The 27,203-nt window shown below is 63.2% G+C and overlaps 1 protein-coding gene across 1 annotated transcript in view; it reads right to left on the bottom strand.

Annotated features, from left to right (window-relative positions):
• SPNS2 (sphingolipid transporter 2) overlaps positions 1–20,498 on the bottom strand; it is a 30,927-nt gene extending 10,429 nt beyond the window's left edge. The window contains 4 exon segments of the mRNA XM_030295007.2: positions 312–448; positions 8,820–8,885; positions 20,113–20,398; positions 20,400–20,498. Of these exon segments, the coding sequence (XP_030150867.1) occupies positions 312–448; positions 8,820–8,885; positions 20,113–20,398; positions 20,400–20,483 (573 nt within the window). The 5' untranslated portion in view covers positions 20,484–20,498.
• Positions 20,499–27,203: the final 6,705 nt, after the last annotated feature.

Here is a 27,203-nt window from a genome sequence, read left to right as displayed (position 1 = left end):
GGTCACACGGCAAGGTGCTGGCAGAGCTGGGACTACAATAAAGGGCCCTGCCTCCTGGACCAGACTGGTTCTGCCGTTCCTTGCATCGTCCCCAAGTCAAGGCAGGTCGGAAAGAGGGTGCCACGCGGGGCTCGGCTAGGCTCGCAGCGGGGAGGCCCTTTCCGTAGCCAGGCCAGCTTGCCAAAGCAGCCACGACGGCCCCCGCCCCCCCACCCCTGCTCTGGGAAGACAGCGCCCGAGGCTCCAGCAGAGAGGCGGGAACGAAGCCGGGCGAGGGGGGGTGGGGGCCGGGGGCAGAGGAGCCGACGCACCTGCCGGGGGATGAAGGAGCTGGAGAAGGTGACCGCCGACCAGAAGAAGACGCCGCAGCTGAGGATCACTTTCCTGTTGAAGCGGTCACCCAGATAGCCGAAGATGGGGGCGGCCACCATGAAACTGCAGATGAACACTGCGGGGAGAGGAGGCCGTGACACGGGGCCAGAGGCGACCCCACGACCCGCCCGCCTCCCCGCGGGCCCAGCTTGTCCAGCGGGCGACCCTCGGGGGACTTGAGCGACAGAGGACAGATTCACTGAGCGGTTGACGTGGCAGAAGCCACGTCAGGAGCTCACCACCTGGGGCCTTGTGGGTCCGTGCAAGGCCACCTCCTCGCAAAAGAGGGGAGGCAAGACTCGCCCGAGGCCCCACCGGCAGCGAAAGCCCCGCGGGGACCCGATCCCCTGCGTGTCCGACCCCGGAGCCAGTGTCCTCATACCTCGTCACGCTGCTGTCCTTCTTATACTTGGGAGAGAGGTTCAGAGAGGGGAAGGGACCCACCCAAGGTCACACAGCAAACCGGGACGGAACAGGGCCTGGAACCCCAGTCTTCCACCTGCCAGGTCACGCAGTCACACTCACTCCTCACCCCCCACAGGATGGAGAGGCTTTACTGGCGTCTGGAAACACTGTCGTTCACTCGCTCACTCTTTCACTCATTCAACAAAACAGGCAAAAATTCCTGCCTTCCTGGGCAGGAGAAAGAAACCATAAAATGAAAAATAGAGTGGGGCGCCTGGGTGGCGCAGTCGGTTAAGCGTCCGACTTCAGCCAGGTCACCATCTCGCGGTCCGTGAGTTCGAGCCCCGCGTCGGGCTCTGGGCTGATGGCTCGGAGCCTGGAGCCTGTTTCCGATTCTGTGTCTCCCTCTCTCTCTGCCCCTCCCCCGTTCATGCTCTGTCTCTCTCTGTCCCAAAAATAAATAAACGTTAAAAAAAAAAAAAAAAAAAGAAAAATAGAGTATATCAGATGGTGGCAAATGCTAAGGAGGGGAAAAGGGCAGAGACGGGAGACAGGAAACGTGTGTGACACAGAGAAAGGAGGGCCAGAGAGGTGACATTTCAAGTGAAGACCTGGAGGAGGTAAGGAAAAAAAATCGTGCAAATACTGGGGCAAGTGCAAAGGCCCTGAGGCAGGAGTATGCTTAGCACATGTGAAGAATAGCATAGAGGCCAGAATGGCTGGAGCAGAAGGAAGGAGGGAGGAAGGCCGGACGAGCCAGGGCCTGTGGCCCACCGTGGGCACTGTGGCTTCTACGGCTGAGAAAGGGCACAGAGCAGGGAGTGATCTGACCTGGTTTTGTTCTAGAACGAGACAGAAGACTCCATGGGGAGCGATGGGAGGGGCCTTGGGGCCCCAGGTGGGACCTAGAGGCCCAGCAAGGCAGGGCAGGCCCTAGGGGTCAGGGAACAAGGAGCTCCCCCAGGCCTCCCCCTGCAAGGCGGTCCCACAGCTGACGGACAGATGGCCAGACAAAGGCCGAGGGTGGGCAGACGAGGTGGCCAGTTGGCCGGGCTCTGACCGCCAGGCTGAGTGTGCACACGGGCTGGGCTTCTCCCTCAGACAGAGGCGGGGAGGGGAGGGGAGGAAGGATGGACTCGGTGAAGGAGGGGAGAGGGCCGGGCCGGAGGAGAGTGACTGTCTCCCTCTTGTCCTAGTGAGCAGAATGGGGTGTGGCCGCAGGGGAAACTGGGGCCACGGGCAGCATCAGCACAGAGGGGCGCCCCCTGGGCCCAAAGTGAGCTCTGATCCTTCCCAGCTGGGTGACGTTGGGCAGGTCACCGCCTCTCTGTTCTCAGTTCACTGGTGTCCTGATAAACGTCCAACGATGGACTCCAATAAAGGGGGGATGGGGGCGGGGGGAGGGATGTGGTGTTTGCCAACCGTTGCCAACTGTCGAGGGGTGAACACGCCCGCCGTGGCTGCCCGTGGCTGCGGTGTGATGTCACAGGAGGTGGGTCTCGGGAGCGCCGCGAAGGCAGATCGATTGCGTAAATAGCCTCAGGGACACAGATAATGGTAGAATGCAGGGACCTGACTAGGGAAGGATGCGGTCTGAGTATTTACTACCTTTGTTTTTAACACAAGATGTTTAACCACAAGCGTACATAATTCAGTTGTCGCTAAGGGTCGTGTTCAGCTACCGGCTCGCACGATGCCTGAGAATTAACACACAGCCTCTCGCGGGCTGGTCGAGGCCGCCGCCCGCCAGCTTCCTCATCCGCCAAATGAAGATAAAAATAGCAAGGCCCCGGGTGCCGGCCGAGCGCAGCGTGAGATAAAGCGCAAGGTGCTCTGCCACGCCCCGCCCGGAGCACGGCCTCGGTCAACACCGGGTCCTTGTTTAGATTCATCCACACAGAAATTACTTCCTCATATCTAGAAAAAGAACTTTTCCTGCTGGGCCTGCCTCACAGGACCTGCCTGAGATCAGACCAGGATGCGGGCAGAAAAGCAATGTTGATCCTTCAGGACTTACGCACATTAGGGGGAGGAGGGAGGACGGTTCCCTCTGGGCCTGTCTGCGCCAAGCGGGGAGAGGGCACAAGGAGCCGGAGGAAGAGCGACCCCTGTCCGGCCGGGGGGCAGAGCCTATCCGTGGGCTGCCCAGCTCGAAGGGGCTAGGGTGCCAGGAAAGCCACCGAGAGGGCCAACTCCTGCCAGGAGGGTGAAGAGAGGCTTCACAGAGGCGGCGATGTCAGAGCTGGGCATTGAAGGGTGCACGGGAGTTTGCCAGCGATGATGATGCTTAAAACCAAGAATGCATACTAAAATATAAATCCCAAATCTTACAAGCAATACCGTGCAACGGTTAGGGAGGCACGATGCTCACGGCTAACGAGAACCTTGGTTGTCGCTCACGAACACTTGTAGACAGGCCCGAGCGCGCCCTGGACGTAAGCACAGGCTTCTCACTTGCCCCTCACGACTACCTTCATCCCACAGAAAGGTGCCAGAGGCCGAAAGGAGTTTGTCCAACGCCAGGGTCTAAGCCACACTAGGACCACGGCATGTCTGTCCTGCTGCAGGGGTGGACGGGGCCCGGGGGGAGAGCCAGGCCGCCGTCCCCACCGCCCGGCCTGCGGCAGAGCAGGAGGGCGGCCCCGACTTCGTGACCCTGGCTCCCTGCCAGCCATCTGAGTGGACCGAGTCACGGGGGACTCCGGTGGGAGCAGGTCCCCACCCTCACCGCTGGGTCCCAAGCACCCACCCGTCCCCACCATGTCGTCCCATGTTGGAGCTGGGCCACCGACAGCTGGAAGAACCTGCCCCAAACTACACAGTGACCCTCCTGCCCCCAGACGCCCTGCACCCTCAGCACTGTCCCCTTGGAGACAAGGGCGTCCAGGGTCACGAGGGAGAGAGCAGCCCTCCCCTCTGCTACGGACAGACAGGTAAGAGGACGTTCCCAGGCCCTCAGGTGCATCACAGGCCAGCAGAGGGGCCTCAATGCAATCAGGGCAGGGACAAGAGGAAAAATGCTCCTGGCAGAAGAAACAGCAGCGGCAAAGGCCTGGAACCTTGTCCCGGCCGGGCTAGAAACTTCCACTGCCCCCCACCCCAGCCCTGTAGCCTTTGCTGGAAGAGAGCTTTCTGGGCGGCCTGGCTGCCCCACCCAGACCTGGGTGGGGGTGGCCTTCCCAGCAGCTCCCGCACAAGGACATCCTGCAGTCAGGGCACGGGGAAGCCCTGTCTTGGCTCACGTGTGCTGAGCCCACAGGACGGGGACAATGGGGCTGCGGGTGGGGGCGGGGGGGTTGGTGAGCCAGCCCACAGGATGGGGACAATGGGGCCGCGGGCAAGGCGGGGGGAGGGGGGCAGCGTGGGAGGAGCCACCTTGCAGAACGACTTCATGTGGTGTCCCCGCCCCACAGGGATGCCCGGGGGCCTTCTCCTCTGGGGCCCTCAGAGGGTCCAGCCCCCAGAAGTCTAGAACCACCCCACTGAGGACCCTGTGACCCTCTGATCTCACCCAGGGGCTGCTCCCAGGATGCACGTGGCCCTGTCCGATCCCAGAAGCTGGTCCTGGGGCAGGGGCAGGTGAGGCCTGAGCTGGGGGAGCCCTGGACGCCCCGTCGGCGGCCTCGGAGCTCACGTCCAGCCCCCACCTCAGCCTGGGCCGAACCAGGGCTATTTTTTGTTTTTTTTTAATTTTTTTTTTTTCAAAGTTTATTTATTTTTGGGACAGAGAGAGACAGAGCATGAACGGGGGAGGGGCAGAGAGAGAGGGAGACACAGAACCGGAAACAGGCTCCAGGCTCTGAGCCATCAGCCCAGAGCCCGACGCGGGGCTCGAACTCACAGACCGCGAGATCGTGACCTGGCTGAAGTCGGACGCCTAACCGACTGCGCCACCCAGGCGCCCCAAACCAGGGCTATTTTTACAGAGTCCAGATCCGGCCGACCTGTCATTCGGGGAGAAGTGCCATCCTGCACCTCCCGTGGGCGGGGAGGGTGTCGGGCCGGCTCTGCCCACAGGGTGTGGACGGGACGCCCAGGCAGCCAGGCCACGGGGAGGCCCCATCGCTGCCTGCAGGGCCACCAAGCTCGGACTTCCTGTAGGGAGAAGGGAGCCGCTCCTCCCTCCCACCGCTCAGGATACAAGCCCTGGGACGGCCCCTCGGGCCTCAGGGAGACCGGTCCTAGGCCCCCCTCGGACAGGGGGGCGCTGGGGGAACCGCCACGGGGGCTGCCTGACTACGAAGCAGGCCACTGCAGAAGTGGGGAGGAGAGCAAGGCCAGGGGGACACTCTACCCGAAGCAGGGCCGCCGTCTGGTTTCGGTCTGAGCTGGCTCTTCCTCTGTCCTGGCACGTCCTGGCACGTCCTCGTGACCCCCCCCAACCCCAGCCCTGAGCTGCCTTCCAGCGCCCTCCCCCACCACCCGCCCCAGAGAGAGCAACCCCATGCAGACGTCTAACGGGGCCATGCCTGCCCCAAAGCCTCCTCTAGCTCCCTACTGCCCCAAGACCAAAGCCAGAGGCCCTTCACGATGTGCCCCTGTCCCCCGCCCAGCCTCCTTCCTTCTGGGGGGAGGGGGGCGAGCACGAGTCCCCAGAGCCTCCAATCTGCTCCCCTTCCGCAGACCCAGCTTCTGATCTGCTTATTCTCTCTTCGACTGGGTCTACACTGCTGACGTCCAGGGCTCACGGTTTTCACTTCCAGAATTGTGAATTCAGCTTTTCAGTCCCTGTTCTTTTCCAATAAGGTGCTATCCCTGTCTTACGAATTCTACTCTTTCTTTGGAACCGTGGAAATGAAGCACATAGGACGTTAAAGTCTGTTACGGCAAACCTACAGCCTGAAATTCCTCGGGAACCAGGTCGCCTGCTTTCTGGGATCCGTTGCCCCCTCCCACAAAGGCTTCCTCCTCGTGGGCTCTGCTCACGCTCAGTCTGCCTTCAGTGGGCACTGCCATCTGTGCCCCACACAGATGACCCTGGGGCCCTGGGGCACAAAGGCTCCCGTCAGGAGCCGCATCTGCAGAAGGGGCCGCAAAGCCCGGGCCGCACGGAGCAGGCTCTCGGCACACAGCCAGAGCCGGGACGGAGATCTCACAGGCAGAAAAACTGCCCACGGGCCCGCGGGCACAGCCAGAAGTCAGGGGGCTTGCCCTGGGCTCGGGGTGGAAATCGCGTCACCCCCACGATGCTGGACCCCAAGCCTGCACGGGGCCGACCCTGCAAGAAACCCCCGGAGCCCGGACGCTGGGCCGGAGTGGGCGGTCGATCCCTGGATGAATCTGGGTGACAGCTTCCCGCAGCCTCGTCGCGCTAGTCTCTTTACTCTTTATGTATATTTAAAATGTTTCATCGTAAAAGTGTTTACGCTAAAAATACCGTAACAAGCTTCTGTGACAGATACTGGTCCCCAGGCGCCCTGCACCACTTGGCTTTAATACCAGCTTCCTCTCCTGCTCCCTGGTTTAATTCCCTGCTGCTGGCACCTGGGAATCCCCCTGCCAGTCTTAGCTTTCAAGCTCAGCTATGTAATTTGAGTGTTTTCTTGGCATATTTTACGCAGCGTGGAGTGGGGGGGAGGGTTTCTCTCATCTGCTCGATCTGACACACTGACTGGAAGCCCTATGCCCTGAACAAACTCTAACACGTCCTTCAAAGCCCCACTCAAATGTCCCCTCCTCAGGGGAGTCTGATCCACCTGCCACCAGGCAGAGCTAGGTGCGCCCTCGCTGCTGTCCCCCCAGGCTCCCACGCACCCTGCTCCCCCCCCCCCGCCCCCGTCATGCCTAGGTGGTGACTAGATAGGTTTTCTGTCCCCAGTGATGGGGGGAATCTACTGGAATGCAGGGACAGAGGCTATGGCGGAGCCCAGCAGGAGCTGCCCCTCTGGGTGTAGGCTGTGGAGACCCGGGGCCCCGAGACACCGGGACCAGGGCTGGAGCTCTTCTGCGGGCTTTCCCAGAAGCTTCTGCAGGGGCTCGGGGGCCTGCTCGGGGCTGCCGAAGGCAGGCTCTTCCCAAGCCAGGGCTCACGGTCTGGTCCCAAGGGGAAACAGCAGAGGCAGGCCCAGGCCTGACTCTCAGCCGCACCCCCTGCCCTGTCTCCGGGCCCAGCAGCCCCTGGTGCCCACGAACGAGCAGACAGCCCGGCTCTCAGCCCTGGCCCTTTGATCTGGGCAAACACCAGCACCTGGCTGGCGCCCTCCACCTGGCTCCGACCTTATCAGGGGCTTGGGGAAGAGACAGGTGCCTGGGGCCCAGGCCAATTAGGTGATTTTCCTGGTCGCCCACTGAGTCACATCCTGGTCTAGCTGGCCTGGCTCCTTGGCTCAGGTGGCCGAGGGGTGAGGACACTCAGGGAGCCAGCCCGGCAGCGCCAGGGGCAGGTGGTAGGGTGGAGGCCACGGGGTAAGGGTCCCTGAGAGACCACGGCCCAGGGGCGCCCACGCTGAGAGCACAGAGACGCCAGACGCTGAGACACGCGGCCAGGCCTCCCCTCCCCAGGTGGAGACGGCGGCACGCGTGGAGCCCCAATCCTGGGCCCGCCGGCCTCCCCGCACGCGACCCCCTGTGAGTCACCAGCAGAGCTGACCTCTGTCCCTTCATCTGGGAAGTGCAGCTGCCCAGGGAGGTTGTGGGGGCAGAACCGACCATGCTGGCGGGGGGGTGGGGGGGGGGGGGGGGGGTGGTGTCCACCTCCAGCCAGGTTGCCAGGGGTCAGTAGGGGCCACCATGACTTCTCTGTCCACTAGGAAGGCGGCCAGGGACACCTTGCAATAGGGACAGCACTGCTTGGGGTGGCAGGGGCGGACCCTGAACACCCCATCAGTCAGCAAGGCTGAGGCCCAGAGGGGACGGGACCAGGGGCCACAGAGGGACGGGGCTGGAGAGCTGGGCTGTCTCCTGCCCTCTCCCCACTCCCCACATCTGGCTGAAACTCTCTTCCAGGCTGTGAGTGGCGGTCACTGTGGGCTCAGAGCCCAGGAGGCTGGGGGGGGGGGGGTTGTGGGGGAGGGCCAGAGGACAGGTTTGGGCTCCTGTGCTGGGTGAGGGATGTGGGCAGAGGCAGGGGCCGGCCCCCCTCAGGGTTCTGGGTCACACAGCCTTGCCCCTGTCCCAGCTCTCTCAGCTGTCTGTTGGGGCTGCGCCCTGCAGCGATCACCTCGTCTGTCTGAGCCCCAAAACCACCCTGGGAAAGGATCACAGGCCGCAGGGCCCGGCTGAGTGGCTCATGGAGGCTGGCACAGCACATTCTGGAATGCCACCTAGGCAGGTCAGGCAGGTTCCGGGACATAGCCAGCTCGCTCCACTCCTCCCTCCCAGGAGAGCCCAGGCAGGGGAAGGGGTTCACAGGCTGGAATGCAGACCACGGACTTCCTCCCACACATCTGACCGGGCCTCACAACCACACACCCTCCAGGGCCAGAAGGAATCAGAGCCAAGGAGCCGGGCCCTCGGCCACACAGCAAGCATGGGGCCAGGTAGTGGGTCGGCAGGGACAATGGAGACACAGGCCCCCCTGCCCCTCCCCACCCCCACCAGGGAGAAAGCTTCAGGCCCAGGACTAGCCCAGGACCCAGGCATTCAGGCGCTTTCCCCGAGTTTGGAAGTGGTTCCCGGACTGGCCGTGGGGATTTCCTGCTTTGACATCTCAGAGACTGTTCCCAGGCTGATGGCGACGGAGGAAATGGGGGCGCGTGCCATGGAAACAGGGTCACCGAAGGCTCTGCCGCTGTCCTGCCTGGAACCTAAGGAACTCCCTTCACCAGCCTCAGGGCAGACCCTGGGCCCCTGGGTCCTGATGAGGCCCCAGGACCAAAAGAAGGGTCCCCTCTAAGGACTCGGGCCTGTGGCCTCCCAGGGCGCCGCTGGTCTGTTTGCAGGGAGAGCAGCAGGGGCTGGGGAAGCCGGTCTTCTTGAGTGAGGTCAAGAGTGAGGTCTGGACACAAAGCACACGTCCCTTCCAGCGAGTCAGGACCAGGGAGGAGACCCCGCAGGGAGACCCAGCAGGTGTGGCGGGGGCCTGGCAGGGGAGTGGGCCTCACCTGACTGCAGCAAGCCGGCGCCTCGGTCCTTGACCCCAAACTGCTGCTGGATGTCCAGAAGGACGCCTGGGAGGGAAGACAGAGGGTGCTTATGTCTGATGCCCGGGGCCCCTGTCCCCCACCCGACCTAGGAGACCCCCAGTCTAAGCCCAGCCCGCCCAACCCAGCCCCTTCCACAGAAGGCCACCTCGCCCAGTCTGGCCAGGCCACTGGGGAATCTGCAGGCCAGGCTATGCTCACCCTGGGGGCATGGGATCCCACCCCCCACTCAGGGACCACTCAGGGCCACTGTAGGAACCTGAGGACAGACGGGCGGGACTCGGGCAAACGCGTGCTCACGCTCACTCAGCTGTCCTCAGGGTTGTAACCAGGACCCCGCTTTTCCGATGCCAGAGCTGAGACACAGAGGGAAGCGGGTAGGGCTTCTTGGGGGGAAGGGGATCCCTGGAGGTCATGCCTGTCCTCCTCCTGAGTCCCCACCACCTCTGCTCTCCCGTTAGGACTTTGCATGTTAAGAGGACTATAACCAGAGGCCACCAACAACCACGGACAGACAGAGCCACGGCTGCGTGGGGGCCGGCAACCTCCTGGAGCCTCCTCACCTCTCACGGCGCCCAGCCCCCCGCCCCGCAGGCCCTGGGGGCCCCCACCTCTGCTTATCTCCAAGGACAGCAGGGGGCTGGGCCACAGGCAGGAACCCCACGCCCCCCCCACCCCCGGCCATGACACATCTGCACCGAGAAGGGCTAGGGAGCCAGGAGGAGGAGACAGGGCAGGTTGCCCCGACAGCCCCCCACACAGGGCACGGAAGAAGGGACCTGCCCTCGGGGGTCTCCCAGAGCTCATCAGGATATGGTGATGGCGCACATCACTGAGCAGGAACTGGGCAGACAAGGGAGCTGAGCACGAGAGGTTAAGCCTGCGCCCCAGGTCGTACAGCGGCAAGGTGGCCAAAGCGGCCCCCGGGGCCCCGGAGGAGGGTCCCGCCTGGAGACTGCCCCCCGAGCCCCAGGGCCGGGATGCTGAGCCCTCTTCCGGGATGCAGCCTGACACCGAGAGACACTGGCCTCCTCCTCGTGAGTGCCGAGTGGATTCACCCTAATTACCCATAATGAAGAGGCTGTGCGAGGCCCAGTTAATGACTTAATAACTAAGGCGGGCTGTGGTCGTGCCCCGAACGCGGAAGCCAGGGGCCTGTCCCTGTGGACGGAGGGGCCACCAAGTGGGGCCTCCGCGGGTGGCACGGTTGGGCCCAACCTTAGGGCACCACTTACACTCACCTCCCAGCCCCGCAGCCCATTCGCCCCACTTCTGAGCCAGGGCCGCCCTGCCCCTCTCTCTCCCCCACAGTCAGCACCTCCCGTGGCTCCCCAGTGCCTCAGACGCACGCTGGCCTCCACCAGGCCACGGGGCTGCAGGCTCAGCCCCTCCAACCCCGCCTCTGGCCTCCCTTCTCAGAACACCCCCGCCCCATGCTCTGGACCCCGACTGCCCACAGGTCCTCTACCCTGATTCCTGCCGCTCCTTCGACACTAGTTCAGGTGCCTCTTCTTCTGGGAAGTCTTCCTTGGCTTCTCCCCCTCTCCTGTCACCCTCAATAAGGCAGGTGCCCCCACATTCCCCTGGCACACTAGGATCAGTGACTTCTGAAGACACGTAGGGACGTGGGTAGGAGCTCGCTGGGCCCACGGTGGCTAAGAGCCACGAGTTACTGCTCCCTGCTAAGTTCTAGGTTCCCAGTGAGGCTCTGCAGATGCGATTTCTACCCCTGCTGCTTCGTCGCATTTTTCACCCCATTTTACATATGAGAAAACGGAGGCCCTGAGAAGTGAAGTAACTTGTCCTATGGCAGGCAAGGGCCCCAGTGAGATTTGAAACAGGCTCTGTTGTCAAAAACCAAAAATGTTTTCTTCTGCCATGCCGCCTCTGCACGCACTTGGCTCCTGCGGGCCCCCAGCCCAGGCCCCGCCACGCAGCCAGCCCCCAGCGGCTGTTTGTGGACAGAGACGCCCCATCCCCACTGCAGCGAGAGCCCCCTCAGGGCAGGGTCGTGGCGGGGCATCTCCAGAACCCAGAACAGACGCCGTCACATGTTAGGTGATGGACAGGTGCAGGTGGGAGGTGGCAGGAGGGCGAGACGCCCCTGGGTCGCTGCGCAGCGGGTGCCTGTCCACAGCCAAGAGGAGGGCACGTCCGGGGAGGAAGGCCGTATCAGCGTGGTCCTCGTGAGGCCAGCAGGGGTCCGCAGCGCGAGAAAACGCCCTCGCGTCCCCCGCCCCGCCCCAGGCATCTCCTAGCCTCCAGACTGGACATGCTCCACCCCCTCCAGCACTTCAAGCCCCAGTGTTTGCCTCTGCCTCCAGGAAGCCCGCCGACCTCCTCCGACACACAGAGCTCCTGGTAAGAGGGAAGAACATTTTTGCACATCCAGATGGATGTCCTGGGAACTCCTGGGCAGGCCAGACCCCAAGGGCCTTAGGGGCCCTCACCCCAGCACCCTGGAGCCAGGCCTTGGGTCCACCGCCTGAGCTCCAGGCAGAACCTTCCCGGGGCCTGGGGGCAGGGCCTCACTGCAGCCTGGTAGGGGCTGTGGCCGCAGGCGGGTGAGAGCCGCTGGCCGCTGGCTCGGGAAGCATGTGTCACAGCAGCTCGCCAGCCGCCTGGATGTTCCTCTAGGCTCCCGCCTGGCCTGGGCCCACGAGCCCCTCCCTTCTTCCCACCACGACCTTATTTTTAGCCTCTTTCCTGGAGGCTGAGGTTTGGTGGGTCACAGGACGGGCCTCCTGCCCGGGAGCAGCCTCCCCCAGCTGAGGCCAGGCCCCTCCACCAGCCCCGGGCACGCAAGGTGGGGCTCCACACGCAGCCCCCAGCCGCCCACGGCCACAGCTGAGTCGAGCCTCTCCGCACCCACAGCCAGGACCACCCTCTGCCCACGGGGGTCCCCCTCCCTGGAGCAGCCCGAACATTCTGTCCCACCAACCCCCAGTTACACCTCTCTCTCTAACTCAAGCCCCCAGGGTCTCGCCTCTTGCCCCAGGCCAGCTGTCCCTCCTGCTGCCCCGGGAGCCGGCCCTGGGGCACGCCGGCTTGGGCCTCACTCCTGTCTCCTGCGCGTCAGCTCACAGACACGCGCCCCTCTCCGGCCCCTCTGCCAGCCCCAGATTCTCTCCCCACTCAGGCTTCCAGCCACCCAGACTCCCGTCCATGGCTCTGCCGCGTCCTCCCCGGTCCCCAAGCCGCAGCATGGCACTCCCCAGGCCGCACGGCCCTCGCCTTCCTCGGCCCCCGAGTGGGGGCCTCCAGAGAGTCTCCCTCACCCCCCGGCCCCCTCCTGGCGCCCCAGCACCCCTCCTGCAGCCTGCCTGACGGGCACTTAACCATCTTCTCCTAAGTCCTGGGCGGCGGCTCCAGAGAGCACAGCCCGTCTCTGGACTCAAGGAACAGGTGCCGCGGCCCAGAGGCTATCAACTCTGGCTGGAACTCAGAGTCAGCCAGGCCCCTGGGTCAGTAACACCCCCGACGACGACAATGTGGGGACTGACACGCGTTCAGGGCTTAGCGCTTGCCCGACACGGTTCGCACGGTGCTACCTGGATTAGTTCACCGAGTAGGGCTGCAGTCGAGCTTTGTGGATCCCCGCTGCCGGCCAAACGGAGCCCAGACTTCTTCTGGCACCAGAGGCCTCCGTGACCCAGGTCTGCACAACCACCTGGCCTCAAGGTGAGACCCAAGAGTCACTGACACGCTGCCTGGGTGACCTGAACCACCGGCCTGGCCAGTCCTAGGCCCCTGTGGTGTGTACATCACAGCCTACAGGCCTCGGAGCCTTGACTCCAGCCAGGCCCTCTTCCCCGGGAGTCTGTCTACACCGTCGAGGTCTCCCGCGTCCAGGGGTCCGACCCAAGGGTGTCTACCAGGGTGTCCCCCTAACTCTCTCTCTGCAGCTCTTGTTGAAGAGGTGCCCGTAACCTCGAGAGCTGGCTGATCATGGATACTCACGGTGCCCCCCCCCGCCCCCCCCCCCCCATCGTGGCTGGTCCGTTGGTAGATCCCAGAGAAGCCAGGTCCAGATCCTAACCTGCTGGGGTCACGCAGGCCTCACAAAGGCCACGACAGAAGAAGAGACTCACACTGACCTCGGGAGCCCCCAGCCCAGCCTCAGATGCACAGCGGAGATGACAAGACCCTGCGGTCTCTTCCTGCCCTTGTCAGCCAGGCCAGGGCACCAGGTCTCAAGTCCACGCCCTCAAACACAGGCATCATCACCCCACATTCGCCCTGCCTTTTTCGGAGCAGACGACCTAGCTGAATCCCCAAGAGCGTGGCTTCCAATACCAGACCATCTGGGTTCGACTGCGCTTACCCTGCTGTGTGACCTCAGGCAAGTTACTTGACCTGTCTGTATCTCTGTCTTCCTCTGCAACGTACCTTAATTTTAAGATCTGCTTCATATGGTTGTTGTGAGGTTTCGATGGGTTAATCGATGTAAAGTGCTTAGGATGTTGTCTGGCACAGAGTAGGTAGTCCATAAACGTTAAAAATGTGACCACAGATCACTAAGCCGCGGGGTAGGAGCCCCAGCCATGACCAGAGGGCAATGGGAACTCCCACCTCAGTGTTCTTTTCTCTAAAATGGGGCAGATGCCTGCAAGGACAGGGCCTAGGGATCTGAACGGATGGGCCACGGGTCCCGGGGAGGCCTCAGAGCTGGCTCACTCTGGAAGGATCACCCTTCTCCGACACTCAGCCGCAGCTCCCGCCCCGGTAATTACAGGAGCCTGAGGGCCTGGCTCTGCTGACCTGGCCCGGGGGGCCCCCCCCCCCCCCCGCCCCCAGCCGAAGGGGACCAGCCAGGGCGGTCCCTGAGCCAGGACCGGCTCTCAGGCACACTCACCTCTACCTGCCCCCTCCCCCAGGGACAAGCAGAGTGACCTCTGGGAGCATCTGGCTCTGCTCTGAGCCCCGGGCTGCCCGTTTGAGAGCCACAGGGTCCCCATACGCCCCACACCCACCCCGAATCCCAATCACGTTTGTTGAACCTACACCGATCCTCCCACCGCGACGCCACCCGACAAACCTGGGTCATTAATGTCAGAGGGGCTTGGCGCTCACCTCCACAGGGATCCCGTGAGGCCCCCAGCGCCGGACCCCAGCCCCTCAGGGAGACCCCACTCCTTTTCTAGAGGGCCCGGATTCCAAGCCTGTGCCCCTAAAGAACATTGCAGCTGGGCCTGAAACACCCCTCCCTCTCCCAGGTCCTAGAGAGGAGCCCCCCACCCCCACCCGGGGCTCAGAGCCCTCCCTCCTCCCACCAAGTCTCCGTGCCCAGAGTGGGCGGGGACAGGCAGCCTGGCCTGTGTCCTGTGGTTCTAGTCTATCATTTGGGGCCAGTTTTCCTGGAACCAGACTCGGCCTTAGTAATTTGGGGGCTCTGCACAGCCGCTCCTTCCCTGGAGCAGCCCCCGCCCCACCCCTGTCCCCGGCTGTGCCCTGGCTCGGGGCCTCCCAAGACCACCAGGGCTACCCTTATCATGATCCGCAGACCCAGGATGAGGCCGGGGCGTGGGGGAGAGAAGCCCACAGACGCTCAGCTGTCCCCCTGCAAGGCCTCAGTGGCCAAGGCCTTGCTCCTGACCCTCAGATGGCAGACTGAGAGTCAGAGGGTGCCACTGGATAGAGGCCCCAGAGCCAGGCAGGACCTGGCCTCCAAGCCCCCAGACTGGCTTGTGTTCCCCCTTCGCCCACCAAACCACAGAAAACAGGCTGTAACCAGCCTCCTCTCAACGTCCACGCCAACTGCCCTGGCGTGGATTTGAACCCTGCAACCTAGGAACGGTGAGTGACCCAGTAACACCACCCCCGGGGCACCACACTTCACAGTCTACGAAGCTGAATCGTCCTCCTTGCTTCCCGGACCGTGTCTGGCAAATCCACGCTCGCCGGTGAAGGGACCGCGAAGGCCTCACGGAGGTGCCCATCTGCAGGGCGCAGACCCACAGGGAAGCCCTCCCCGCCTCCGCGCTCCAGCCGGCGCGTCGCCCCTGCTCACGTCTTGCTCTAACGTCCGTGCTTCTGCCCTTCACCCGCCGCCCCCAGGCCAGCGGGACAGAGCCAGGCCCAGAGCAGGCCAGCATCCGCAGGACACCGCTGTCCAGTGTGACCCGGGCCCCACCCAGCGCTCCAAGTGCCCTCTGCCCTCACAGCAGACCCGGCAAAGTCACCTCAGAGCCCTCCTGAATGTGCGGAAGCCGTTCTGCCCGGCGTGGGGGTGAGGAGACCCCTCCATCGGGGCTGAGGGCTGGGCACGCAGGGCCCGTCCTGACCACTTTCCCAAGTCCCTCCCGGGGATGCGAGGCCCACGGCTCCCTGTGCGCCGTGGTCAGGACTCAGGCCCCCGCCTCAGCATCGGGGCCTGGTCCTTCTCAGGGTCGTCTGAGCCTACCGGCGCCTCTTCCGCCCGGGAGGATGGGTTGGGGTCAGGCAGGCCAGGGTCAACCCAACCCGGCCACCCAGTCGCTCCACAAGGCCCAGCCCGGGCCAGCCCCACGTGCACGCCGAGGCGCCAGTGGCCAGCGGGAAACGGCCCTGGGGAAGGCGGGTGCAGGCAGAGCTGGGGAGGGGACAGCAGACAAGAGTTCCCGGGACCAAGTGCCCCACACTAGCCTTGGGAGCAACACCCTGACCACAAAATCACCTGTTGTGTGTCCAGGGCTCAGAGAGGGCCAGGATCTGTCTTAGGTGACAGAGCAAGTCTGGCACATCCAGGAACAGGAAACTCAGCCTCGCTCAGGGCCCAGTAGGGAGCTGGGCCCCGGGAGCCTGAGGATCAAGCCAGGGTTCTCTGTCTCCCTGGGTCCCATCCCCCTTCTGACCTCAGGACTTCAGCAACCCCCCCCCCCCCACACACACACACCCAGGTGGAAACAAAAGCCACTTCCTGTCTGGGGAAGGGACGGGACACCTCTCTGAGCAGCTCAGGCCAGGCTGTAACGTGCAGCCCTCCTGCCCCTCACAAAACGGGAAACTAAGGCACGAGCTGGCCGGTCACGCCCTTGGTCCCAGACCAAAGCACTTCCTCTGACGGGTCAACAGCACGCCAGAGAAGGCACCTGCAGAGACGGGCAGCCGGTGGTTTGTCATTAGGGCGCTGGCTCTCCAGGCCGGTCGGGCCTCTCACCTGGGCGCTGACCTGCCAGACAGCCACCTTGGAAGGCGGCCCTGGACGCCCCGCCCACCCGGCAGGACCGAAGTGGTGCTGACACTGCAGTGGCCAGGGCAGGGCCACCCAAGGGGACAAGGCCGCTGGAGGGGGCGGGGCAGGGCTGCTGTTGGCCCTCGCATCCACCAAGGTAGCCACAGAGCTGGGAGCTTGACGTGGCCTCCACCCACCCAGGTGACCCTGTGACAGGCCCTGGGCGGACAGACTCAACCAGGCGGACACCAGAAGAGCCAAGAGCCCCAGGCAGGCAGCCCCCTCGTGCAGCCAGCTCAGGTATGCGGGGAACCCCCAGGCCTGCCGGGCCTGTGTTCCCACCCGGTCCCTGTGCTCTGCTCTCCCCGGCTTTGTGTTAGCGAGCAGTTGCCATGGATACTGGTCTCAGCTTCTTTGGCAGAAAAGGGCTCCCCCAGGGCAGGGCTCTGCCTCTCCTCACCAGGCTCTGCCCCGCCCAGTGCCACCAGCTGGATCAAAGGGAAAGGGCTCAGGAAGGCACAGGTGCCCCAGAGAAGCTGGGGAGGGGTCTCAGCTCCCGACAGCCATTCTCCATTCTCTTCCTGCTGGGCCTGGCTCCAGCCTCCGTCCTGCTCCCATTTCACAGATGGAAGAGTGGGGGCCCGGGGGCCGACGGAGCTCCAACACCAGGAAGCGGCTCGGAGGAGACGGTGCCCGAGCCCTCACCTTTCCCCTGAGCTGGCAGCCGTGACTGGGCTCCAGCCGTGGGAGCGGGGGAAGCTGTAGCAGCTTCTGCTCCGAGGCCTCGTGCCCTGGCCAGCAACAGGGCCAGGCACCCCTGCCTGCACGGAGACAGCAGTGTCCTGGGGGGTCCTGGTCCCGCTCCTCTCAGCTGCGGGAGCTTGGGTGAGCACCTGTGCTCTCTGGCCTCCAGCATCCCCATCCACACGAGGAGATGTGTGCAGGGGTAGCCCTGGGCTCCCTCCCTTCCACCCCCCCCCCCATGAGCGCCAGAGCTGGGCCTGGCCCTCCCCACCTGCTGCCTGTGCCCTCAGGGGGTTCTCAGGGGAGGAGGGGAGGCCGAAATTGGCTGGGAATGCTACTTGTTCCCAGGATGGAGACCCGGCCCGGTGGAGGAGGGAGGGGTCCTCAAAGGGGCCTGAAAGGGACCGACCGAAACAAAGAGACACGGGAAGGACAAGGTGGCCGGGGGCACAGCTTGCACAGAGGCGAGAAAGGGAAAGAGGCTGGCATCTGTGCGGCTCTCCTAAGGGTGCGTGAAAACACTCATTCGCTCCGGCAACCTGGGAGGCACCCAGGAGGCGGTGATAGCCCAGAAGGCTCAGGTGACACCCCCCAGGTCACCCAGCTGGGGGGGCCGAAGAGCCTGAACCCAGGTCTGCACTGGCCACTGCAGCGGGACCCCAGCCACCGTGGCTGTGGCTGCCTGAGCCGTGGCCAGTCCCGACTGACCCGCGCTATAAACGGAGAACACACACCAGGCTGCAAAAGTTAGTATGAGAAAAAAAAAAAAGAGCAAAATATCCCATTAATAGCTTTTATGTTGATTACATGTGCAAATACTTTAGAAATGTGAGGTTGAATAAAATATATGAATCGGTTTCACTTATTTCTTTTTACTTTTTCAACGTGGCTCCTAGAAGTGTTTAACTTATCTATGCGGCATCATATTCCTCTTGGACAGAGCTGGTTGATCTATACCATAAAGATAGAAACACACAGCACAGATTTCGAGAAAGAGAGTGGGAAATCCACTGCTGAGGGTCTCAGGAGTCAGGTGGGTCGAACATCAAAGGTGACTGAGCCGTAGAATGTCTGCCCCCTCACCCCCCCCCCCGCCAGCAGCAGGTGGACTCTGGCCTGGGATGCCCATTCCCCTGCCCTCCCCCTCCAAACACATCAGGCCATAGCAGTTGTCATAGAGACAGTAAATCTCCCTAAAAACTGGACCTGGGGCAGGGGTGTGGGGAAGCCTGCCATAACGAGAGGGAGAGGGAGCCAGGCTTATCCGGAGAGGAAATCTGTGTACGTTGTGTGTTGGGGGTGGGGCGGTGCCGGGACAGGGAGGGATGCATAGCCCAGGCGGGTGTTTGCACAGGGCTTTCCGGACCTTCCTCCCGACGGCCCCACACCCCTCTGAGCCACCGCTCCCCATCCCCCCCTTACGAATTCCCTCGAATTTCCTATCTTGTTCTCCCACTCTGACTCTGGGACCCAAGTAGGGTGGGAGGCAGATAAGTTCCAGACCTCCCTGATCCCACCCTCTCCCCTCAGTCCCTGGCAGGGTCAGTCTCCCTGAGGATACCAGGGAGGGGTGGGTCTGGGGCCGGGAGAAAACAAGTTGTGCAGTGTCACAATGCCAGAGACAGCACCAATCACCGTCCAGTAGAGATGTGGGAGCCCTCCCGGGCCAAGGCGTGCTGGTAGACCTACCACCTGCCTTCTCGGCACTTCCCAGGCCGTCCTGGACCAGGGGTGCCCAGGGGCCTTGGTCTCCTCCTGTGCACAGAGTCCCTTTTGTACCGACCACAGATCCCCGTGCTCGCTGACCTCCCCCCACTTTGTGGTGGCACCGAAGCTCCCAGGTCCCAGACAGCACAGCGTGGGGGCCAGACCACAGTAAGAGCCTCCTGTGGATGGCCCAAGTCAGAAATGGGCGCTACTGGTTCCCACTGCCGCACCCCCCCCCTTTGCCGCCCCCGCAGCAGAGGGAATAGAGAGCCAAGGGCTTTTGAAAGTGGGAGAGGGGGAGGGGGAACCCATCAGAGTTCCTTCCTTCTACTTGACACAATACCCTATTCGGCAGAGGAAGACTGAGGCCAGCAGGAGGGAAAGAGACCCAGGTGACACACGGTGGACAGTAGGGCCCACCTCTCTCCATGGCCCCACAAAGTTCTCTTTAGAGTCTGTCCAAAATTCCTCCCGCCACCTTCCCTCCCTCTCTCTGTCTCTCTCTCTCTTCAGTTGTTCCAGATTTTACTGAGCTGTGGCTAGGCAGGTTCTGGGCCAGCGTGCCATGTAGACAGCCACTGCTCTCCTCCTGCAGGGAGCCCCCCATACCAGCCTGCCCACAGAGCTTTCATTTCAAGGTTACCCCGTTCTCACCTACAGGCAGCTCAGTCCACGGAAGGCCCTACTCACAGACACCCCCCCCCGGGGAACTGGGGGAGGGGGGGGTGAGCAGCCGGAACCCAGTCCATCCCCCAGGGGCCCAGAGATTATCCACCGCACAAACGGGAAACAGACTTAAACACGAGCTGGGACTGGCCCAAGGTCACACACCAAGCAAGTAAGGGGCAAATCTGGGACTAGAACCTGGCTGTTCCACAGACCCCCACCCCGTCCCCAAGGCTGGTTCCCAGAGACGCTCGCACGGGATGAGGCAGCCCCCTCTGCAGCCCCGGTGGCCTGCGCTCTACCCCAGGCCCCCAGCGCCACAGAGCTGGGAGAGGCGGCTTCAGGCCTCCAGCCAGGGCCAGCTGCAAACCGCATCTCGGGTCCCCAGGCGCCGCGGACCCGCCCCGCCCCTCCCTCCGCTCCCCGCAGCCCCGAGCCTTTGTCAGCCACGCGCTCACACACGGATCCGCGCCGCCCGCGCGCACACACCCGGGCTCCCCTGGCGCACACCCGCAAGGGGCGCGCGCGCTCGCCGCCCGCACGCAGGGGAGTGGAGGCGCCGGAGGAAGGAAGGAACTGACCCGCTACGGCCCGACAGACGGCCTGGGCTGGGGGAAGGGGAAGCTGGGGCCGGGGCGGGAGGGGGCGCGGAGGCGAGGACGCGGAGAGACGCGGAGGAGACTCTCGGAGAAGAGGACAACGGATGGGACGTCAGGGCTGGCGAGGACGCGCGGGCTGCTCCGCGGCTGGGGACCCCTCCAACCCCTGGCCCGGCGGGGCGGGGGCGGGGGGCAGGTCCCCGATTGGACCCGGGATTCACGGGCCGTCACTTGCCCAGCGTGCCTGAGCGGAGGGCCCTTAGACACCCCGCTTAAGGCTTGAATACAGGGGCCCTGGGACCAAAGGCTCCCCGGGGAACCTGCAGGCCGGGGGGTTGGGGGGTGGGGGCTCCTGGCTCTCGGGCTGGGTGGGGCGCTCGCTCACCTGCTACGGTGTACCTGTCCAGGTAGTTGAGCACGTTGCCCAAGCTGAGGATGGCGGCAGCGGCCCCCCGTCCGCGGCCCAAGCTGGCCGGCTTGGGCTGCTGAGCTCCGGGGCCCTTGGCAGCGGCCGCGCAGCCGGGGGTGCCGGGGGTGCCGGGGGGTCCGGACGGCGCCCGCCTCACGCTGCCCGACAGCGTCTGCACCTCGTCGTCCGCGGCCGCGGCTCCCGCGGCGCCCACTCCCCGCGCCCCGCAGCAGCCGCCGCCTCCAGCCCCTCGCTGCGCCCCCCCGGCGCCGGCGCCGCCGCTCCGCGTCCGCCTCCTCCTCCTCCGCGCCGCCCGCCGCCGCCGAGGCGCACTCCAGGCACATCATGCCGGCCGGGGCCGGGGCCGGGACCGGGGCGGCGGGGGGCGCGGGGGGCGCGGGGCCCAGCCCGGGCCCACTCAGAGCGTGTGCGCGCCGCGGAGCCGCCGCTGCACCATCGCGGCCGGGCCCGTCGGCTCCTGCGCTCCGGCCCGCGTTCCGCGCTGCGCCGCCGCCGCCGCGGCTCTGACAGCTGCGCCCCGGTCCCGCCCACCCGGCGGCGGCCAATCGGCGCGCGGCTCGGCCGCGGCCCCGCCCCGCACGTGCTGCCCGGGGTGGCCGACGGGGGCGCAGTGGGCCGCGCGGGGGCGGGGGCGGGGGCCCGGGGCGCGCGGCGTCCCGGAGACGGGGCCCGGCCCGCGGCTGCTCACCGCCCGGATTTAATCAGTCCGGGGAGAGCGCGGAGTGTGACCGGCGGGGGCTTGGCGCGGACCCCCGGCCTCGGCCAGGCGCACAGCCCCAGCTGTGTGGCCCACCTCCGCAGGGAAACCCAGATCCAGCTCCTGACGGCTCCCGGCGCCTATGCCTGTGCGCGCGCCGAGACCCTACCCTCGCCTCCGCAGAGAGGCGGCCCCTGGCGGGGGAGCCGGGCTCCTATGGGGCCCACCAGACGCAGGGCATGCCTAAGGGGCCTCCCCAAGCATCAGACTGCCAGCTGCGCCCTAGGGAGGGGGCGAAGCCCAGGATGGAAGACGGGAGGCTGGGTCGTGTGTGGCACCCCCCTGGGCAGACCCCTAACTCTCTCTAGGTCCCAGTGTCTCTCCCGGGGCGGGGGTAGATCGGAGGACAGAATTCAGCCCGGAAGTCTATGAGCGGTCACTACTACCCTACCTGGGGAAGGGCGAGTCCTGTCTCCGATGGATGTGGCAGGGTCGAGTACCTTCTGTGTTCGCGGCCACAGTCACTGCCCTCGCCCATCTCAGAGGTGCCGTGGTTCCGTGCCCCAGCCCCAAACCTACCCTCTTCATCTGTCTGAGGCTTTGACTGTAACTCAAATCCTATAGAAAGTGCTGGGGACCGAATGTTAGCACTGGACATAGCCTGGGAAACCAGAATTACCCCCATGTTGCACAGACAGGGCCCAGAAAAGACCTCACCGTGGACCTGCAGATTTGGTGCTGACCCGGGGCTCTGATACCGGTCCCCCGTGGTTGGGAGCTCAGTTCCCCCAAGTGCAGGGGCAAGTGCATCCCATGAAAGCGTCGGCTACCTTGAGTCACGGCATAGCCAACGGGTGATGCCGCACGAGGCACCCCCTCCCTGCTGAGAGCAGAGTTAATCCCCAAGCTGGTGTTTCTTGGCGCCTTCGAGGTGTGTTTTAAATTCTGCAAGGTGACTAAAAATATGCTTCAGTGTGTTGGGTATGGATGACTGTCACGGGAGGGCCAGGAAACAGACTCCATTCTCAAAGTTCCTTGCTGCCTCTTTCCAGCTTCAAGCCGGATAAGGAAAGTTCTGCTGGCTGTCCTGGTGCTTAACAGGCCAGCACAGACCCAGGAGCTCCATGGGGTTGGGGCCGGGCCCTGGCAATGCCCCTCGCCACTATGGGGTGGTGCCAGCTAGGAGACAGTGCCCAGCGGTGGTTCTGTGTCTGGCTGTGAAGGAGACACAACCACGGCTCAGAGCCCCACCTCAAGGTCCCCTTCCCACTGGACAAAATTCCTCCTCCTTTCGGCCATAGCCCTGCCCAGGGAGAGTTTTAGCTCCTGACCAGAAAGGGGGGCACTCCCTTTGCAGCCCCCACTAGCCTAGAGCAGGGGAAGATGTCAGAGTTTGGAGCCTTTCGAGTGGGGGGGGGCCTCTGAGCAGCTATTCGTACAGTGTGGGTTTTTCTGGGATGTTAACTCAAAGCCACTCTCTAGAGCAAGTCTCTGGGTAGCTATGGGGCACCGAGGGCAGGGTGACAGGAAGGACTATAGCGCTTTCTGGCTGTGTAGCCCTGGCAAGTCACAGTGGTGCCGAGAACCTCTGGCAGGACCACGAGACCGTCGGCCACAAGACTCACAGCGCCCTTATCTCCATCCCGCCAATGAAGAAACCGAGGCTCAGGGAAGAGAAGTAATGTGCTCAAGGTCGCACACCTGGTGGACACTGGGCCTTGCACTGAAGCCAGGTGCACCTGCCGCTGACGCAGCGTGCCCTCTGCTGCCCCACAGTGCTGCTCTTGGTTCCTCCAGGACTCGGTTCCTCGGCAGCACGTGGTGCCAGGCCGAACTCCTCCGTTCCTTTGTGAGGCCTAGACCACAAAACAGTGGGCCAGCATCCCCAAGACAAGTGTATTTGGTTTCCTGACTGAGGGACTGGACTTTTCAGAGCCTTTAACCTCAGAGTGTACGCTGTGGGGCTCCCAGGCAGAGGTAGAGGCTGCGGTGTCCCCGTGTGTACTTGTCAGGTGTCCAGAGCTTTGCAGAGCACATTCTGAGACACACGGGCTTCCCCGAGGCTGATACCCGGGAGCTCAGCCCCTCTGCCCATCCCCCAGGACTCGGGCCTCAGTTTCTTCCCTTCTCACTGGCCGTACTCGCCCTTAGCAGGCTCTCGGCCACCATCCACATGCCCTCGGCACCCCAATCTCCATCTGTAGATGTGGCCTCATCTGCAGGCTCAAGGTCCATATGCACACCCACCCGCCCCGTATATCCTGCAGCTCCTTAAACCCAGCACAGTCAAAACTGAACTCATCGTTCCCTTAAGCCTGCTCCATTCTGATATCATTTCTCTCTTGGCAAATAGCACCATCGTCCTCACTGTCACTGAGCAGGACAGCGGGGGCCATCTGGGACTCCTTCTTCTGCCTCAACTCCTACATCTAGGGCCCGTCCACTTTCTTTTCTTTAAAACCCACGGACTCAGCTCAAACCTCTCCTGCCTCACCTTTTTAAAACTCACCACACCTGCCCCAACATCCCCCTCCAGGCTTTTCTCCGTATTTCTTGCCAATGACTTTCTAAATCACCCATATGACCCCATCCGTACCTTGCACGTAACCTTTCCATGGCCCCCCACTGCCCACAGGATAAAGATATCTAGGTTCCAAGACCCATCATGACCCTTCATGACCCATGCCAATCTCCAGCCTCAGATCCTACTGCCCGGCTCTCAAAATCGGAGCCCACCACACTGAAAACAGAGCTCCCTGAACTCGTTCAGGGCTATTACACTTCCTGGAGCCTGGAGGGGTGATGGGGATGGGGGGAGCCTATCTATAGTCCCTGCTGTCCCCTCAACGCAATGCTGTTCAGGACCACGGAGAGCGTCACGTGGGAACCCCCCCCTCCCCCTGCCCCTAGTCCCGCTCTGCCTGGGTGTCTACCCAGCTCACCCTTTCGACTCGCCCTCAGAACCTCGGCACAGACCATGACTTCCTCCAGAAAGCCCTCCTCAACCCACCTGAAAACTGTCACTTCCTCCTCTGGGCTACCTGAGTAGCCTGTGTGTGCCTCCCTCTCACCAAAGCCGTCGTGCTCATTGTGTTTGTACGTGAGTCCACCCCCCACCCTGCCCCACAACCCACTGTGAGCCTCGGGGGCCCATACCCTGTCTGATTCATCTCCACAGCCCAGTGCAGAGGCGCTCAGAGAATGTTTGTTGATTGAATGAGTAAATGACATTTAGCAGGTGCTCAGGAAGTGTGTGTTGATTTGCATCACGTATCTGTTGCTCTGAGTGACTCAGAAACCAGCCGCGTTCCTCTCCTGGCTCCTCTGGAAAAGGCATTTTTCTCCCTGACCGACTCCACCCTCCCTTAGCTGCCATGTCCCGTTTGCCTCCACCCTTTGATTACCTTTCCCACAAGGCGGCACCCACCGTGGGGGGAGACGGTGCCCCCTCTCTGCTCCCGCCATTGCCAACAGCGGACTTGTCAGAGCCCCTCCACCCCCCAGCCTGGGCTTGCCTTGCCAGTTTTGCTCAGAATGCTCTGTCCCTGCCTCTCTCTCCTGCTCAGAACAGATGGCTCCGAGTCCCCACTAACACAGAAGTTCCTGTTCTGTCATTTGAACATTTTTAACGCTTTCTAAATTATAGAAGATTCAGTCTCCTTTGATCATGGACTCAGACTATCAGAAACAAAGAATCCCTTGAAGGATACGGCGCCCAGCTTCTTCCCGGTCCTGCCAAGACGCTGATCTGAGAGAGCGCCAGTGGCCCGCCCAAGGGCGTCAGGATGGACGCCATCTTTGTTTGGTTTTCCTTCCATTGCTGTTCAGAGCCCATCCCCCTTCCCCGCAGCACCTGGTCTCCTGCTCTTAATGGAGCTAAAAAGCAAGGAATGACCGTGGGGTCCAACTGGACTCTCTCCCCCGGGACTTTAAATCTCGAGTAGGGTGGCGAGAAAATAGGGAAAATTGTTCGGCGCGTTGGTGAAGGCCCCCAGTAAGACGGCCCAGGAGCCCTGGCTTCGGAATCTGCAATGTACTCATCAATTCTGTGAGCCCCTGACGCGCTTCCAACAAATCCCTTTCTTGCCTAAGTCACTCAGTTTCTTCTGCACATCACCAGACAACCCTAACCGATATAGTCACACAGGAGGAGCACGTGCGGTCACACAGCTTCCTGTGTGCGGTAAAACCTGGCACCAGTGGCCTCCTCCCGCCTGTCTCTAGAGGCCGCATTAAGCCAAAACCCTCACAGTCCAGCTCAGACATGGCGGAAAGACAGACACTTTAGGGCATGAAACGGACAGGACGATGTCTGGTGATGCAGGGGAGCAAGCCAGCGTCGGGGTGATCATCCCAAAGCCCGTGCCCGACCCTCCGAGCCTGAGGTCAGGGTGGAAGAGGAAGCTCACCCCCGGCCACGCTCTCGCGAGCCCCCCGCGGACCAGCGCACCTGTGTGCCAGGATCACACCGGGAGCTGGAAGGCAGCGGCTTGCTCGGGGGAGCGGTCGGCAGGCTGAGTGGGCGGCTCGGCTTGAGGGCCTCGTCCTGCTGACCAGAAGCACATCCTCACCCGCATTCCCGACACCGAGACTCTCGGGAGTATCAGGGCCTGGGATTGCTCAGAAGTGACCTTTAGGCCAGACAGGTGTGATGGATTGACCTCCCCGGCCCCAGCGGCTGGGCTCTCGCGGACCCACACCTGTGACCCCGGGGCAGCGAGGCCTGAGCAGACGCGGGGCCGGTCTCTCACTCCTGGCTCCCGCCAGCCCAGGCCCCGCCCCGCCCACCCCCACCCCCCAACCCTTCGGATGATAACACCCTGCAAACTCGGGCTGGGCATTCTGTCCCGAGTCCTGGCGAGCACCACCCTGCCCAGCCCAGCAACCCAAACACCAGAATGCACTGAGTCAGAAGGAACTACTCTGGATTCAGGGTTCGAGCCCCAGCGCCTCCTCGTCCCCCCAGTTTCTCCGGCCTCCCCCGTTCCCCCAAGGCGCGCGCGCGCGCACACACACACACACACACACACACACACACGCGCGCGCCTCCAAGACGTATCAGATACCTTTATCCCGCTCTCTCCAGGGGAATTCTCCTGCTTTGCCCCTCCGGCCCCTCCCCGCACCTCCGCAGGGTCTCCTGGGGGACTTAACGCTTCCTCTGCCCACAGGTGGCCTCACTCGGCCTGGTGCTTCTCTGTCATGGGCTGTGAGGTCCAAGGGCGGGTTTGGAGTCAGAGTCACTGCCCACAATCAAGATGGGCACCCATGATACCAACGCCTGTTTCTGGAACTTGCAGGGACGTGGTCTCTGACCTCTGACCTTTCCCCCCAGCCGCTGGACTCTGGGCTGGTGGGGGGGCAGGTGGCTGTTCTGACTCATGGGAAGCCCTTGGCCGTGTTCTGGGGATGGAGCCTCACAGGGGGCCTTCTCAGGGCTGCAGGGAGGAAGGTTCAGACCCGAGAGCAGGGCATCTGTGGGTCCAGACCCAGCCAGCGAGAATCACACAAGTGTGGGCTGGGAAAGCCACATTCGACGCCCCTCTTAAACACAGCAGGGCCCCAAGGGGGGCCATGGCATCCTGGCTCCCACACAGACCAGGAGCCTCCTTCTCAGGAGAAAACAAGGGGATCCTGTGACCTACAACAGGAAATACATGTTTGGTCTTCATCCTGTTTCCCGCTCAGAGCTCCTAAAACCTCTGGAATTTCCTAAATGCCAGAGAGCCCTCAAGATGCCTTTTGTTTGTTAATGAGGTGGCATCTGGACCCCACCCAAGTTGGGGCGTGGCCAGGAGCAGGCCGCACGTGACCAGAGGCTGGCACCTCCAGTCCCACCCCCTGACCTCTGGGGACCCACGAGGGGCGGGAGGTCCGGTCGGTCGCCGGTGGCCAATGACTCGATGAGCCGTGCGGTTCGGCGAAGCCTCCAGGAAAACCCCAGAGGACGGGGCTCAGAGAACTTTTACAAGAAGCTGGTGAGGCAGGGAGTGCGGTGTTTCCCCGGGTTCTGGAGGCCGCCCCAGCGGACGGCAGGACCCGAGGAGGGGGCCGAGGGGACCTCTGACCCATCGCCGGTCAGTCGGAAGTACAGCCGACAGCCTGGCCTTGCACTTGGCCCCTCCGGTGGGGCGGGGTGGGGGGGGGGGTGGGCAGTCTCGTAGGACCGAACCCTTAGCCCGTGGACTCTGACACTCTTTCCGGGTACGTGGGGTCAGAAAGGAGTGGAGGGGCAGGAGAACGGCTGGTGTCTAGAATGGCTCGGGGTGTGGGAACCCCGGCATTTGCTGTAATGGGGTACAGGTCCCTTGCCAAGTAGGCTTTTTAAAAATAATTTCAGGGGCAGTCT

This window comes from Lynx canadensis, chromosome E1 (assembly GCF_007474595.2).
Source record: "Lynx canadensis isolate LIC74 chromosome E1, mLynCan4.pri.v2, whole genome shotgun sequence".
NCBI lineage: Eukaryota > Metazoa > Chordata > Mammalia > Carnivora > Felidae > Lynx > Lynx canadensis.
Note: the sequence above shows the minus strand (reverse complement) of the source record. Positions and strands in the feature narration are given on the sequence as shown.